This window comes from Trachypithecus francoisi, unplaced genomic scaffold (genome assembly GCF_009764315.1).
Source record: "Trachypithecus francoisi isolate TF-2019V2 unplaced genomic scaffold, Tfra_2.0 Lachesis_group3, whole genome shotgun sequence".
Taxonomy (NCBI): domain Eukaryota; kingdom Metazoa; phylum Chordata; class Mammalia; order Primates; family Cercopithecidae; genus Trachypithecus; species Trachypithecus francoisi.
In genome coordinates, this window is record NW_022681468.1 from 159196678 (window position 1) to 159214370 (window position 17693).

At 39.6% G+C, this 17693-nt stretch overlaps 1 protein-coding gene and 1 non-coding gene across 2 annotated transcripts in view; both read left to right on the plus strand.

Moving 5' to 3' along the window:
• MTMR10 (myotubularin related protein 10) overlaps positions 1–17693 on the plus strand; it is a 53297-nt gene that overhangs the window by 20567 nt on the left and 15037 nt on the right. Inside the window, exons 6-10 of the mRNA XM_033190718.1 lie at positions 3333–3423; positions 10247–10433; positions 12301–12388; positions 12471–12559; positions 16511–16641. Of these exons, the coding sequence (XP_033046609.1) occupies positions 3333–3423; positions 10247–10433; positions 12301–12388; positions 12471–12559; positions 16511–16641 (586 nt within the window). The remainder of the gene's footprint in view (positions 1–3332; positions 3424–10246; positions 10434–12300; positions 12389–12470; positions 12560–16510; positions 16642–17693) is intronic.
• On the plus strand, positions 15052–15154 carry LOC117071652. The gene has a single exon (XR_004432418.1). It is a non-coding gene; the product is annotated as a U6 spliceosomal RNA (small nuclear RNA).

The window sequence follows — 17693 nt, forward strand, 5'->3', positions numbered from 1 at the left end:
TGCTGTACCACAGGTAATCTTAGAAAAGAAACCATCCACTGTGGGCACTTCCGGCTTCTGTCCAGAGAAGGTTATCAGCTTTGGTCCAAAAATTGATTTAAAAGTAGTTTACTTCTTTTTCTCCAGTAAAATATTTGCCATAATTTAATGTCTTTAATACCAGCATTTTCTTCATTTCCTGTGGTAGCCAGGACAAATGAACTATTTCAGATCTTTCAAAAACTCTTAGGATGGAGGATAGGAATTTGGACTTAGGTTTTTAAAATAGCGTGTATGTAAAAGTGCAAAGAATGGGGCCCTGGCCTGCTTTCTCGTCTTAGAATGTTCCACAGTAACAACATGAAGACAATCCAGATACACAAGTTTGTATGCCTTAGTCTGTGTGCCCAAAGAGACCCCTTAGGTCGTATGAACATAAGTTATACCTTGAAATTAACTACCGAAAAACAGTATATTTAGTTCGAGTTCTGCTACCCCCCCAAAAAAACCAGTAATTCAACTGACTTTCAGTTTGACAATGTTTTTTATAGACTTCTTTCAATGTAGATGCTTTTGGATATACTCATTGGTTTCCTAACCTAATTTGATATTGTGCTATTTTTAAGGGGGCTTTAAAAAAATACACTGTGTTGGGTTTTGCCTTGAAAATAGGCTTTGTTTCTTTTTTGCCTCATGACCGCAAAAAAACATGTCCATGATCAATGATATGTGAGTTTCTTTTTTGTAAACAGAGCATGTGACTACTTTCTAATTGTTTTGGGAATGTGATAGACATTATGATTATTGGCTTGGAGCATTTTCCTTAATATATTGGTAACTACTTTTGTCAACGAGTATTAGTGTAGCCGCTGTTGGACCCAGTGCACCTTTAGAAAGCTACTGAAGTTATGCTACAAAATGCAAACATCTTCAGATCTTTACTCAAGTCTGCACAGGGAGGTCTTTCTTGGTCTCCTTCTCTACTTTTTAACCTGCCTCCCTCTTCTCACTATAACACTTCATATTCACCTTCCCTGCTCTATTATTTTTCTCTTTTAGCATTCATAGTTATCTTTCCGTATTTTTTCTCCTTTATCTTGTTTAGTGTCTGTCTTCCCACTAGAATGTAAGCTTCATGAGGACAGGGATTAGTGTCTGTTTCGTTCACTGCATCTCCAGGGCTTACAACATTGTAGGTGCTCAGTAAATATTTGTTAAATGAATGTGAAATGTGGCATTTATCTAAGGAATTGACCTTAATGGTAGAAGTATAACAGAACCACCTATATCCTACTTCTCATCCACATAACTCTTATGTGAATACCTTGGAAATAAAGCAACATAAGCACAATTAACTAAGGAGACACTTTATATTGAAACTGTTGTTATGGGTTTCTGGAATTAATACTCTGAAATTGGCTCCCTCTAGGAAGGCTTGTGAAGAGAGTAGTGTTGAACAGACACAATAGTTTCCAAGAAAGCATAGTTGGCTAAGAGGAGTAGGATTTTCCAAGCAAAGAGTGTGACAGAGGAGATGGCTGGGGCTAAGTCAGACAGAATGTGTTCAAACCTGTTTTTCTCTGACCTGAGATTGCTGAGGGAATACCGGGAAGGTACAGTGGTCTGGTGAGGAGAGCCAGTTTTGTGAAGAATCGAGAATGAGGAGATTTAATTTGTTATGCAGATGTCTGGGAACCACAGCAGATTATCAAGAGAGCAAAATTGTTAGTCAAAATTACATCATTAGAAGGTAATTCTTAAGTTTTGTAAATTTTTGGAATGTAAGGAAGCTCTCGGAGGTGCCATGAGGTGAGTATGGCCTAAGGATGTGGCTATGGCAGTGTAGCAAAATGGACAACTATGAAAAATGTCTAGAGAAAAGTGCAACAAAGCTTATCAATGGTGCCTACACTAGTAGGAAGGATGAGAACTTTTTCAAGGTACAGACTTCAGTAGTTTTGCTGCTAGAAATGCTTTAAGGAAAACTGTTGAAAAGATTAGGAGTGGGAATATAGATAACCAGCTCCTAAATTTTGCAAGTGGGACCATCATAATAGAAAGCTCTCCTATAGGTATTGAGGAATCAAGATACCACGTAAGTTTTAATAAGCAGGTTTTTTTTTTCTTCTTGACCAAAACTAATGACAAATTCTATCCCCTTGTTTGTATATTTTAACTTAGTTAGGGAACATTTATTCTCTAGAAGACTTTTAAAATGTAGTTTAAACAAGTTGACACATGCTTACCGGTTAATGAAATGTGCATCAGCCCACTACAAATACCACTAATTTGATATGAACTAACAATTAACTTTTCTTACTTGCTTACTGGCAAAAGTATATCATTCTGGCTTAACACTTTATCTTCTTAATAATATTTAATCTTTTAAAGTAAGTTTTTCTGCTTTGTTCTCCTTGCATATGTCTTAAATTTCTTCCTCCATCTTTGCTCACTGAAGAGCATTTTTTCCCATGTTCTGGTGACTACCAGGGTTTGTAAGCCTAGAGCACCATCCTTCATTCTATCTAGCAGCAGTTGAGAATAATAACAGCCATATTTCCATATATGGAGATCCTCCGAAGGCCTACCCTGCATTATGCTTGTTAATTCTTACCACAGCCTAGGTATTACTTTCGTTTTACAAGTGAGCAAACTGAGGCTAGATGAGAGGAATTGACTTCACACATGTTATGTAGCAAGTACTTGATAGAGCTGGGATTCAAGCCCCCTGATCTGTTTGATTCTAAAGCCCGCACATTTTCCACCACAGGGCACGCAGTCCCAAACCATTTTACTCAAAACAATTTGTGTGTGTGTGTGTGTGTGTGTGGTTTTTTTGATGTACCTCTTTGAGCCACCCATGGGTTTTTGGAATTTCTTGCTAATTTTAATTTTTTGTAATTATGCTTCTCTATTTAGATTTTTAAATCCATGAGGTGTAAACTTTAAAGTTTCATGCCTTACATTAATTCTTTATAGTCCACCAAAAATGAAACTTTTTTCTTCCTTTATTGGAGTGAACGTGTAGTCACTGACTTTTTGGAGAATGCTTCTTTAGTTTCAAGTTTTCTTTATTGGACTAAAATTACTTTCCAATTAAAATTTAACTCAGCAGATACTTTCTGAATACTTGCCATGTGTTAACTAAAGATAAACAATGTCTTGAGGGCGTGACAGTGAATGAGATACCTGGCCTTAAGGAGCTCTTTTATATTCTAGGTCAACAGAAAAACATGTAAATAGTGTCTATAATCACTGCCCCACAATGGTCCTCCCAGTGTCCAAGGCCTTATTGTACATTTCATTTAACTAAGTGTGTTAAAATCAAATTCTAAATGTAGAATTTTTCCTAGGTATGCCTTGCAATAGCTCATTATTCCCAGCCAACAGACCTCCAGCTACTCTTTGCATTTGAATATGTTGGGAAAAAATACCACAATTCAGGTAAATATGAAAATATTAAATATTGTAACTAATTTTACATGTGTAAATTTTACTCTTATGTTTACCGGAAGCCTCCAAGTATATGAGCTTTAATGATTGTAGAATTACTAGCTTCATACCTTAGAGAAGTAAGCACTACATGCTAAAAGAGCCAATAGTTTGTCAGATTATTTCTTGACAAGTTACCAGGAAGAACTTGTAATGCTATGAATATGGGCTTATAAGTTATGTCATATATTTAACCTCCAGTCATTGGCTTGTATTTTAGGATGAAGAATATATAACCTACCCTTTTTAATTGATAGCTTGAGTTAAAGTAATCTTATCTTTTCAGAAAACTGGCAGAAAACTAAAAGATACATTAAAAGCATAATCTTTTCTGGCAAGGTGTGATTTCATGCAAAAGCTAAAGTGATTAAAAACTTTGTGGACTTCATTAAGATTCTCAAAATACTGAGTTTCTATTTCTGAATAATACTGATGAAAGGAAGATGAGCATTTTTCCAAGGACAGGTATATTCTGGACAGCTTTTGTGAAAGTAAATAGTTTTGTCTGTATATCTGACAGTCATGACATGACCAAGGAAGATTCCAGTTGATCATGCAATTCCGTACATTGTGTTTCTGTACAAATGTAATTTTAATAAACTACTTTTAAAAATCTCTTAAAAGGATAGAGAAAAACAAAGAACCATGTCTCCTGTTAGCCCCCTTGTCAGTTAGTGACTGCACGTCAGTTAACTGAGCGAAGCCTGTGTTCTTTTATTTAAGCAAGAAAAATAAGTCAGCTGTGTATTTATAATGAAAAATCCATTCACCCAGCATGGTCTGGGCCATACAAATTATTAATTGTACTGAAATTTTATATTTTGTTACCATGAAACATATGGTAGTAATTTAAATAAAGGGTATAATAAAAGTATATTCCAGCAACACTATATTGTAAATACATTAAAATGTATCAGTGTATGGTATCTGAAGACATATGTGTATAAGTAAATTTTCCTTAGTTTAAAAGATACCTACCTTTCTGTTAAGCACTGAGAGGACCAAAAAAAAAAAAAAAAAAAACTTAGTATTATAGAGATAATATATGAAAATAATGCTTTGCAGAACAGCTTTTATCATATAATGTTATATTTATAGAAATTGTATAGCAGAAGTATTTGTAACTTAATTTTTTTTATCAAGATGTACATAATTGTAACTTAGGCTTAAGCAATACAGTTATTTTTTGAAGTTTATTAAGATTAAGTAATTTCACTTACTGTCTAAAAATGAAGTATTACAGATCCTGCACTATTAGTCAGGTAAACACTGCTTGGGATCACCATCAAGCTACAGAACAGTGATCAAGGTTATCTTCAATAAGATCCTCACCCAGAGTTGCAAGACTTGTAGGAGTGAGTCTTTGATTCCTGCTTAACTGTTTATGGTACAGACCAATTCTTCACGCTGCTATTTTTCTGATAGAAATGATTCATTCCAGTTTACAGATCCATAACCTCTACAGTAATGTAGCGACTTGGGCTCAGCAAAGACAGTAAACTTCGTTTTACAGTTGGTAACCTGATGCCTGCTTCAGTTACTTTCCACATTTTTCTTCATTCATACCTTGTGGGCATCTCTGTTTACAGTACTTTAGTTTATCCACCCACAGGTCTTCTACTACTGGAATTTTAAAATTTACATCATTCAGTTCCTCTGTTTCTTCTTATATAGCTTATTGATAAAATTTGATGATGACTTAAAATATTCAGGGATGCTTTTTTTATATTACATCTTTCAGACTCCTCCTTTGACAAGTACTTCATAAACATAACACTGGCCATAGTTTTGTTAAGATTCCTCATAGGGTAACATCCTTTAATATCCTTCCATGCTGTTACAGAAGCATAAATACTGCATCTTTAAGATCAAAAGGAGCCTGAAATTTCCACACACTGCAGTCAGAATTCATTAATTTGTGAGTGAAAGATGCCCACTCATCCACTCTTGAACTTCTGGATGACACCTTGATTCATTGGCTGGATTAAAGAAGTCCTTTTTGCAGGCAGGTAGGTGACAAAGCTGTTTCCACAAATAAGATCCAAAGTTAGAGGAGCTCCCCTGCAATTATCTAAGAAAATGATATTTTAGCTGGCCTTAGTCACTCAGGTTTTCATTCATATTCAGCGTCATATGAGTAAAAGCCATCTCCGAAAGGTCCTGCAGTCATCCCACCACTTCTGTGAATATCCTGGAGTAAAGTAAGTTGTATAGCATCCAGGCTTTGGAACATCGCTGTGCACAGACAGCCCAGGAGACACTACTAGCACAAACAAGAACAGTGATTCTGTTTTTTCTCTTTTAACTTTAAAGAAACCGTGAGGACTCTGTTTTCATCAGTCAGATTATTATTGGACAAATAATGTCAAAAAAGTACAGATTCATCTTTCATGTTATAGAATTGATTAGATGTCAGATTCTGCTTCTGGACCAAAAATATTGAAAGTTTCATGAAGTTATCTGCAGCCTAGTGTCAGCAGCTCTGCTTCATGACAGACATCCTGCTTACAGATGCTGTGACGTAATCTGAAGTTGTAATGAAATTTCACATCAGAAATTGTACATTTTCAGTGAAATTTATCCTTTTTATTAACATAGATGTTGGTATTAGGTTTTCCTTAAAATGCTTATTTGAAAAACAGAAGGTATACAATCCGTTTGCAACAGTATAGGAATTTTTAAAGTTTGTTGCTTGTCAGTTCTTACGAGATTCTCAGAATAGATATAAATGATTGTTGAATATTGGTGGTTCCAGCCAGCTGTATACATCAGGATTACTGGAGGAACCTTTAGAAATACAGCCATGTCGGCTCTAGCACAGGTCAGAATCTCCCAGTTAAGAACCGCTTTGTTGACTCATGCTTTTGAACTTATTAATACTCACAATCCTCTTTTTACCTTATCCCTTGTGACTTCTAATTTCTGCAGTATCATCAGAGTGATAAGCTTTCTTTTCATATATTGATGACTTGTGTTTTCTGTTGCTTGAAGCCATTCTAAATATCAATTGGCCAATTCAGTGGAAATTCTCTAAAATAACCCCAACAGTATAGGATTAGACTTTTGTGCTGTCACAGAAGATAGCCAAGGTCAGGAGCATGTAATATCTATTTCACTCTCAGTCTGCTGTGGGAAGCATGTCGTAAAACCTCAGTCAGGTGGCGGCCAACGGAGCCAGGTCTCCCTGAGATGACCCACCTTTCACTGTGTTGGTCCAGCTCCTCACAGTGATCCACTCATAGAGCAGGCCACTGGTATCAGGTCTTTTGAACTTCGGAAAGCGTTCAAGTTTCTGGGACTGTAAAACCAGATTGAGTGTACACTACACATTCTGTAATGAGCTCTAACTGAAGATGACATAGAACATATAAAAAGACCTAGTCCCAGTTGTTTAGAGAAGTACAGGATTTGAGCAAGAGAAATGGAGAAAATAACAAACGATAGAGGACCTCACTTTATGCTTCGAAAACATAAATAGATGTTCTCACTTTATGTTTAGAAAAATTTGTGTAAGTTAGATCTTGAAACAAAATTTGGCCAGAGAAACAATCTCGTAAACAATAGCACATTCTTAGCCTAGCTTATTGAAGTCTACAGCCCAAAACACTCAAAAGTATTCAGTGCTGCTAGACTCAATCACCAAACTGTTCTACATAACTCTGAAAATTTTGAGTGTGTTTTTTATAATTCTTTTTTGGTAGTGTTTTTATTGTGTGGCTAGGACCGCTGGTTCAGTGTTGAGTAGCAGTAGTAGTAGCAGGCATCATTTCAGTTCCCGCTTGTAATGAAGATGCTGTTAGCTATGTCTTTTTGATAAACATCCTCTATCCAGTTAAGGAAATTCCCTTTTATTCCAAATTTGCTAATGTTGTTGGTTTTTTTTTTCATCATAAACAGGTATCTATCATATGTTTTTCTGCACTTACTAAGCTGGTCATTAATATAGTCTTTTTCATCTTTAATGTAGTCATATGATGAATTACTTAGATTTTCTGATATTGAATAGCTTTCTTTGTTTTAGTGCACTGAAACATTGTATAGATTGGGCTTTGGCCACAAATTCCATATGCAGGTTTTGTGTTCTGGAGAGATCACAACTTCTAAGTCTTCCTTCTCACAGACACACTTTTTAGTTGTTGTGTTACTCCAGAGAAGGCCCTGAGATGGAGTGGGGACTCTAGGATATGGGCTTAGAATTAGCATTTTACTGTCTCTCTGTCTATCTATTTATTTATTTATTTTTGAGACAGAGTCTCGCTCTGTCACCTGGGCTGGAGTGCAGTCGTGCGATCTCGGCTCACTGCAAGCTCCGCCTCCTGGGTTCACGCCATTCTCCCGCCTCAGCCTCCCTAGTAGCTGGGACTATAGGTGCGTGCCGCCACACCCGGCTAATTTTTTTTTTAGTATTTTTAATAGAGACGGGGTTTCACTTTGTTAGCCAGGATGGTCTTTATTTCCTGACCTCGTGATCCGCCCTCCTCGGCCTTCCAAAGTGCTAGGATTACAGGCGTGAGCCGCCACACCTGGCAGCATTTTACTTTTTAACGAGCTTTGTTAAAATCAGAATCACTGGATAATTCTGATACCACTTAGAGGAGTCCCAATTCCTAACATGGTACATAAGCCCCTCCGTCATCTAGAACAGCACCATCCAGTGATGGAAGTAGGGCAGCCACTAGCCACATGTGGCTGTTAAGTACTTGCAATGTGGCTAGTGCAATTGATGGACTGAATTTTTTATTTTATTTAATTTTCATTTCAGTTTAAATTTAAATGGGCGTGTGTGGCTAGAAGTTACTTTTTTGGGAAACACAGATCTAGAGTCTAGGCCGTATTTAATTTCCCACCTCTCTTCCACCACCTCTTGAATCCCTATGCTCTAGCTCTATTTAGTTACTTGATATTATACAGTTACACCATCTTTTTTAGATTCTTCTCTGTCTAGCATGCCTACCTCCTTCTCACCAGCTACCTGGCAACTTTTGACTTATTCCTTAGAACTCTCTTTAGATGTGGTCAAGTCATGAAGCTTTTCGTGCCCCAGCCTCTCTCTCCAGTGCAAGTTAGGGGCCTTCTCTTCTGCATCCTCATTGCACTCAGACATCTGGTACTCTGTGATGATCACACTTCTTAATACTTTCAAGATAGAGGTAAAATCTTACTCATCTTTTTGCTGTCAGGCATTAGCACATGGGGAGGTCTCAGAAAATACCTGTCTTGTACCAGGAGTTAATGAATAATCGGTAGGAATGGGCATGACGTGCTCATGGGACATTGGAGGGTATTGCATGGCTGCAGAGGAGAATGGGAAATGAAGGTCAGATAAGTTCTGTGAGGGATCTCTGAGGCCAAGAGAAGCCATTTAGGTTTGCTTGGTTTGGTTGGAAAATGAGCTTATTGAAAGTTTTTAAGGCAAGGGACTAGCATCATGAACACATCTTTTTAGGGAAGTGTGCCTTGTGGTAAGCTGCTGGCTGGTTTAAATGCAGCAGAATATCCCATTAGGGATGCCAGCTGGGAGACTTGCCACAATTGCAGCCTGCAGCAGGAAGACCCTGGGCCAGAATGGGTTGTGCCATCTGTCACCAGATATTGCCAAGGTAGATCTGGCTGACTGGTGGGACAGCTTGTTTTTCAGTAATCACTTTGCAGGCAGTCTTGAGGCTGTGGGCATGCTCCCAGAAGATAGCATTACTTCTCTCTCAGAGCAGGCTCCTTGCTAAGGAAATGCAAGTCTAGGCCTGCCCTGCTGTAATCTTCATGTGGGAACAGCACTCTAGCAAAGCACAAAGAACCTTAGGAGCTTTTCAAAGGAAAATCGAGTAGATACGGGAAACCAAGAATTTTCTAATGAGCAGATAGAGCAGGTAGGTGAGAAGCTGGTATTAGAAAAATTAAAAGATTTGAAGGGCTTGAGAACAGAGATGATTGTTGGATGTTTCATTTTTCCAGGCAAAATATGTGGAGCAAATAATCAAATGACGTGAACTTACCCCACAATGAGGGGCAGGGAGATGAGGAAGGGTTAGGAATAGTTTCTGTTAGAATGGTAGGGATGGAAGACAATTGAAAATTAAACGGAAAATAAATGGAGAGGAAATCTAGGCAATAGTCATTCTTTATTCTTGGGGAAGGTGGTCAGGAAAAGGAAGGAAGAAAAATGTATAGTAGCTAGAGTGGTCCAGCGTGATCAAAGTCTTTTCAATATCATGTGACTGAAGGCAGAGAAGATAGAGCCAGTAGGAAAGAAAAATCAACTCCTGTTTTAAGGAGTTGGGAAAGAGCTGGATAAGGACAAGACTAAATGAGTTATTTTTAGGCCAGCGTGGTGGCTCATACCTGTAATCCCAGCACTTTGGGAGGCCAAGGCACATGGGCCACCTGAGGTCAGGAGTTCAAGACCGGCCTGGCCAACATGGTGAAACCCTGTCTCTATTATAAATACAAGAATTAGCTAGGCATGATGGCAGGCGCCTGTAATCCCAGCTACTCAAGAGGCTGAGGCAGGAGAATAGCTTGAACCCTGGAGGCGGAGGTTGTAGTCAGCTGAGATCATGCCGGTGCCCTCCAGCCTGGGTGACAGAACGAGACTCCGTCTCAGAAAAAAAAGAGTTATTTTTAAGTGGAAAGGGCAAGACGGTTCTTGGAGAGACTTGGAAGGTGAAGCAGGTTAGAGACAGCACATCAGAGTATGCATGTGACAGGAGGCTCGGAGGAGAGGGAATGCTGGGGAAAACGTGACTGTTAAAATTCATAATGTTGCTTTTTCCTACAGCCAACAAAATTAATGGAATTCCCTCAGGAGATGGAGGAGGAGGAGGAGGTAATGGAGCTGGTGGTGGCAGCAGCCAGAAAACTCCACTCTTTGAAACTTACTCGGATTGGGACAGAGAAATCAAGAGGACAGGTGCTTCCGGGTGGAGAGTTTGTTCTATTAACGAGGGTTACATGATATCCACTTGGTAAGTACAATTTTAGCAATGTTATATATGGCTGGAAGTCACTTCCCTATGAAGAATAATCAAACTCTGTTGTCATTGATGACTTTCTAGTTGTGGTTAGTGGAATATTTGTTTTTAATAATGTTTTAATGAATATTTTATTTTAAAGATCAGGGTTTCTTAATATAAATTACAGTATCCCTTAAAAGAAGTTGATAGTAATTCCTTACTGTCATCAGTAATCTAGTCAGTGTTTATTGCATTATATCTTGTAACCGATGTTTTACAGTTGGTTTGTTCACATCGATATCTAAAGTCTTCACATTGAATTTGCCTAATAGGTCTCTTAGGCCTTTTAATCTACAACAGTCTCCTCCCACCTCTTTTTTACCTACTATTCATTGACAAACCAGGTCATTTGTTCCCTAGAATTTTCCACATTGTAGATATTGTTGGTTTTATCCCCATGGTGTCCTGTAATGTGTTCCTCTGTCTCTAGGATTTCCTTTAAAATGTTAGCAACAGAGGCTTAATTGGATTCAGGTTCAGTACTTTTGGCAAGAATGTTTCATTAGGTGGTGCTGTGTTCTCCTGTGGGGTCACATCCCATCTCAGGCTGGCTGGCTGTGTCTCTCTCATTGTAATCTTGACTAACCAGTGGGCTTAGAGGGTGTCAACCTGATCCACCCAGTAAAAGTTCCCCTTTTATATCATGGTTTTAGCTCCCAAAAATAGTTATGCATTGGGAGAGAGAATCATTGCCCAGATCATTATTTCACTAAGGATTGCAATTGTTCACCTTCTAATTCTATCATCTTTCTGCTTTTATCGAACTTTTCTCTCACCAGCTCTTTAGTGCCCTGTAACACAGTTGGTACGAGAAAAGCAATATAAATATCTACATTTTCTCCTTTACTTAACATTTTTCCGAGTAGTGAGCTGGTTCCCTAGGGGATCTTCCAAAAGTGACTAGGAATTTGTTTTTTAAATTTGTTTAATGTCATTTAGTTATATGAATATTTTGGAATACCTTATTTTAAAAGGTCGTTGAAGTCTTCATTAGTTCATGCACATAAGCAGCTTTTTAGAAAAAAGAAGAAAAGCACTACTGTGTTATTACTGGTTAATCCAATACCAGGAACTTCTAGTACAGTTCTAGGAAGGTGCTTTGCAGCATGTAGCTTGTGTCTTCTGCTTCCCCTGGAATTTAAGCTTCATGGCCAGCACACTGTGGTATATGTGCTGAGAAATATGTGATGGGCTGCCCAGCCACGTCGGGGAAAGAAGGAAGATGTCTTGAGGTGCAGTGAGCTTGCCCAGTAGTAATTACTGTCTCATCAGTAATTACTATGACTGACTATGAATCAGTAATTACTATGAATTACTATGACTAGAGTCTGACTATGCCTTTTAGGCATAGGGAAAGGTAGAAGAGGGACTTAAGAATCTTGAGAGCTAAAGCTTCTGGTAGATTTGTGGGGTTTTCTTTTGTTTGTCTGGCGTCCTTAACCTCATCAATAACCTCCGTGTCATTAAAGTAGGAGGCCTTTCTCAGTTGTGAAAGGCCTTTGTTCTCCTGTCAAGAGAACAAAGGTTTGGATATATTTTTCAGTGAACATGTACATGTTTAATAGTCATTCTGGAAAACATTTCTAATACCTTCTTTGGAAGTTTCTCATGCTGTAAATTTAGATTTTTAAGAATTGGTCATATCACACATGTTTTAGACTAAGATGTCTAGGATCGTCGCTGCCCCCCATGTGGCTACTAAGTGGGGTGAACATTAAATGCAGACAACTGTGCTTAATTGTTTATGGGGTCTGCAGGAGCACACTATTCCTGCTTTTCGCACAGGACTCTTACATACAATTTTTTTTTTCCCCTCCAGCCTTCCAGAATACTTTGTAGTGCCAAGTTCTTTAGCAGACCAAGATCTAAAGATCTTTTCCCATTCTTTTGTTGGGAGAAGGATGCCAGTAAGTGATTTCTGTTGGATTTTATGAATGCTGACGTCCATTGTTTCTACACAGTGAAGTAAGGATTCTGCCTCTCCCCTAGCTCTGGTGCTGGAGCCACTCTAATGGCAGTGCTCTTGTGCGAATGGCCCTCATTAAGGACGCGCTGCTGCAGAGGAAGATTGACCAGAGGTAACTGAGAAATGGTCCTCGTCACTTTAGACAGTTTTACTTGTCATGTGTAACTACAGTGAGTTCCCTACTAATTGAAAATAGCAAAATGCATAGTCTTACTGATTAGTTAGCACCATGTTTTATGTAAGAATTGCCATTTTGAAAATAATGTGATAATATTAACTGACATTGGGGTTACACTAAATATAATTTAATTATTTGGTTTGTAAGACACTTGTGGATCTTACATTGCTGACATTTTGCTTAACATTTTCTATAACATACTTTCAAAGTGCAGTGATATCCAGTTGAGACACTTCAGGATAAATCAAACTTTTCTTGTAGTTTGATGTGTCTTATTTAGATCTACACATTTGCAATAGCTAGAGCAGTGGTTTTAATTAGCCACCACAGACAAGTCTGGCATTATCTGCTGTGGTCATCATGACCTCCATGTTATTAAAGTAGGAGGCCTTTCTCAGTTGTGCTCATAGCAGCGAGCAATACTATTGGTCACTCTCTCCTTAAAGCCACCTGGGCCCTCGGCCTCTGCTCCTCTCCACTCTCCCAGAGCTCCTCTTCCCCACTGGTACTCCGTGCCTTCTGCAGACCCATCCTCTTCTCTCCATACATTACACGGATTCTAAGGCCTCTTCCTCATGTTCTGTATTCTTTTCCTAAAGAAGTTCCCCCAAGAATGTGGCTTTAGTGGCCAACACATTTATATCTTCAGTCTACCTTGACTTCTACGTGGAGGTCTCAAAGGCCCCTTAAACTCATTATGTCCAAAACCAAACTTAAGGATGTGGCCTCCATGCCCTCCCCCAGCCTGCTCTCAAGAAACCAGGGGGTCATCCTGGATTCCTTCCTCTTTCTTTCCCTTCCCCATCCCCAGTCTCTCCTCAGATTTTCTCACTTCACTTTTCAGACACCTTACAAATCCGTGTGCTTCCACCCCAGCAATACCTCTGCCTGTGTGTTATAAGTGCCATCATTTCCTCCTTCCATGTCTCCTCTCCCCTGGGCTCCAGCCCCCTGGACTTTGCCTGGTGTTTTCACCCTCCTTACGTGTCCAGCACTCTTCCCTTCTGGACTGCCTTCTTTGCGCTCATCTGGGGACACGCTCCACGCTTGCCCACTTGGCACTCACTCTTTGTTTCTTTTTTTTTTTGAGACAGAGTCTCACTCTGTCACCCACGCTGGAGTGCAGTGGTGCGATCTCAGCTCCCGGGTTCAAGTGCTTATCATGCCTCAGCCTCCTGAGTAGCTGGGATTACAGGCACCACCACCACATCCATCTGATTTTTGTATTTTTAGTAGACAAAGGGTTTTACCATATCGGCCAGGCTGGTCTCGACTCCTGACCTCAGGTGATCCACCCGTCTCAGCCTCTTGAAGTGCTGGGATTGCAGATGTGAGCCTCCACACCTGACTCACTCATTCTTTATATCTCAGTTGAAATGTCATTTCCTCAAGATAATCCTTCTCTCACCTCTGAAGTTTGATCAGACCTCAAAAGTCTATGTTCCTGGGGCTCCTGAGTTGTTAACATTTATTTCAATTTTTAATAATATATGTGTGTGTCACAGTTTGATCACCGCCTGTCATTTTTACTCCATGAGATGAGAGACTGTGTCTGCTTTCCACACCGTTCTCTGTTTAGCACCCAGGAAGCACATTGATATTTATTCAGTACTTGTGGAGTAAATGAGGAGCAGATGAACAGATCTTACAAAACAGGCTGATGGAGCCTCAGAAATTGTGTATCACAGTCCATTATTAGGGTTTTTCCACTGTACTGTGACTGACAGAGCCATATTCACTGAAGCAAATAACTGTCAAGTGACCCTCAAATGACCCTTCCGTTTTCTGGGAAGGAAGGTGACTGTGTCACACAAGTCCGTATTCTCTGTGGGTTTTGATTTACCTGAACTCTGTTTGGAATTAGCTGTCTGCTGTGTCGTACTCCAAGCCTTGTGTTTGTTAACATGAATGCTGATGAAGCGCACCGTTAGGAATTTTGCTGTTCAAGGGACAATCGTAGCATTGTTGGGTGAGAGTTAGTTATAAAACCTTAGAACCAGTGGCAGTTTCAGTGATGTATTAAGCAGAGAATTACTTTAATGCCTTTTGTGTTTTTAGCTGTCCCATTCTTCATAAGTAGAACAGATCCTCTTTGTTGTCCAACGTTGTCTCCTAAGCTTTTTCCCTTAGGTGTGTCATCTACCCCACTGGCCTTCTTGAGGTTTCTCAGCAGTCATGCTTGTTACCTGCCACAGGGCCCTTGTACTAGCTGCCCTCTGCCTAGAACACTTTCACCCCAGGTCTTTGCATTGCTTCTGTATTCATTTAGGTTTCAGCTTCAGTACCATCTTCACAGAGCAGCTGTTTTTGACCATGTGACCTAAAATAGCCTGTAATCCCATGATTACATCATCCATGGCATTCCTCACACCCATTTATTTTATCTTATCATCCACCCCACCCCACCAAGAATGTCAACTCCACACTTGCTTTGGCAACACAAGTAGTAAAATTGGAATGATACAGGGAAGATGAGCATAGCCCTTGCACAAAGATGACATGCAGATTCATGAAACATTCCATATTTTAATGAAATGGGAGCATATTCATGTTATTTAATTTTTAAAAATCAGTTTATCAAGCAAATGTACAGTGCCATTTTACTTTTCATGCATACGTTAAATTCCATACACATAAAGGTGCATAGAGGAAACCTAGAAAGATTACGCCAGAATTTTAGAATTCTGAATGATTTTGTTTTTCTTTTCTAGGTGTTTTTAAACATTTCACACTAATTTATATTACTTTTTCTATTCAGGAAAAAAAAATAGCAGGTTTATTTATTTATTTATTTATTTTTTAAGTGGTGTGGAAGTTAACCCTTTGAACATAGGTGGGAATCCCAGTCCTGGCTGTTTCCTTTGAAAACATCTAGAGACTCCGTGGCACATATTTATAGCAGCCCGTTCTCTCCTAAGAATAGAGGAAGGGTGGGAGGAATTTTGGTGAATGTCTCTACTTGCAGTTCATCCTGCAGCAAATCGTTAAGACTCTGGGAATAGGTGCTTTGCATTCTCTAGAGCTGGAGAATGTGAGTCTGGTTTGCCATCCTTCTGTCTACATCATGTGGAAAGATGTGGGAGTATAGGGTCTCCTTAATCTAAATGCCATGCTGCCCTCCTTGGCAGTGCTTCTGTTTCCTGGGCAAGTTTTCCAATGAATGCGCTTTATTTTCTCCCATCAGAAATAAGGGAATGAGCCTGGGCGCGGTGGCTCGTGCCTGTAATCCCAGCAGTTTGGGAGGCCGAGGGGGAGTGAATCACAAGGTTGGGAGTTCGAGACCAGCCTGTCCAACATGGTAAAACCGCGTCTCCACTAAAAATACAAAAATTAGCCAGGTGTGGTGGTGGGCACCTGTAATCCCAGCTACTCGGGAGGGTGAGGCAGGAGAATCACTTGAACCCAGGAGGGGGAGGTTGCAGTGAGCTGAGATCGCGCCACTGCACTCCAGCCCAGGCGACAGTGCGAGACTCGGTCTCAAAAAAAAAAGAAAGAAGGAAATGATCTAATTAGTTCTAATGATCTAATTAGCACTGCACGTGGGGGTGGCGGTGAGGTGAATGGCAGCATTCTGCAGTGGTTAAAACCAGATGGGTGTGAGAAGTTGGATGGTAAGAGGGAAACAAAGTTTACTTGTCTTCTTGATTTCGCTCTCAGTTTTATGAGAATACAGAAAAATCATGCAGAGAAACCTGATAGAATAGTCTCTAAAACTAAAAAATAAGTAATGGTTCTATCTTAAAGAAAAAAAAAAAAAGTAAACTCCATGAAGACAGAGACTTTACCTGTCTCATTCCTCTCTCTATCTCCTGGTCTATAGTAGGTGTTAAGTAAATATATGCTGAAGTGAATGAGTAATGACTAAAGGATTTTTGTCTTTATTAGGATTTGTAATGCAATAACTAAAAGTCACCCACAGAGAAGTGATGTTTACAAATCAGATTTGGATAAGACCTTGCCTAATATTCAAGAAGTACAGGCAGCGTTTGTAAAACTGAAGCAGCTATGTGTTAATGGTAATTTCATTCTTATTTCATATATATAATGAACACAGGATACAGAGTTGTATGAGATGTCAGGAAAAATGATGTTCCTTAAAAATATGGAAACATATATTTAAGGAGTCTATGGAATTATTTGTACAAATTATATATTGTATGAGAACTTCAGAACCTCCTAAGGAATTAAGTTTAAACTACTTTTTGTTTTAGAGGGGTGAAAATGAGTGTATTAAATTTCCTTCAAATCATGAAAGGTATAGTAGAATACTTTTATAAAAGCATTTGCTGAGTAGAACACTGTAACAGACAAACTTATTAAGATTTTAATACATGCAATTATACTTTGAGATAGGTGACTTGACAACAACTGTGTTGTATCTGTAGCCTTGGAATTCTGATATATCTGTTTGAGCAAATGTATCAGGTGGCTTCGATGTGTCCTGGGGGATGAGTCATGTGAAAGCATCTTTGGTGTAATGTGGGTCCTCCTCGAGAGAGCCTCTATGTCACCAGGGAGTCAGCAAAGGCAGCCTTGCAGCAGATCTTGAGCAATGAGTGAGCACTTCCCTGGGGGAGGGCCTTGCAGGGGCGGGGCAAGGGCAAGTTGTTGAAAAAACTAGTGTCCTGAATGATTGTGTGCACTCTGGGCGGGGCAGTGAGGATGCCTGTCGTCATGCAGTGGCTAGCCCTCAGGCCACAGGAGCCCTGCACAGAGGCACCACTGACAGCAGGGGAGGGGCAGGGAAGTGGGAGGGCAAGGCTTGCAGCAAGAAAGCCAAGGGCTAGGGCCTGGGCAGCTGACGTCACAGGTCAGGAGGGCCAGCATCAAGGCATAGGCTGAGCAGGGAAGGCTGGAATTCTTAGCTGTTGGGAGTCAGAGTTGGTTGGACTCCAAGATTTCCCTGAAAGAGCGAGAGAGATGATGATGGAGCCCCAGGGGAATGCTTTGTTTTGCTTTGTCACAGAATTGTAATGTCTTCTTAAATGCTTATTCCATGTTATTAAAGTGAAAATGCATGATATTTACTTAAAGCCAACTTTTAAATATTAGAAACTGATGTATCTCT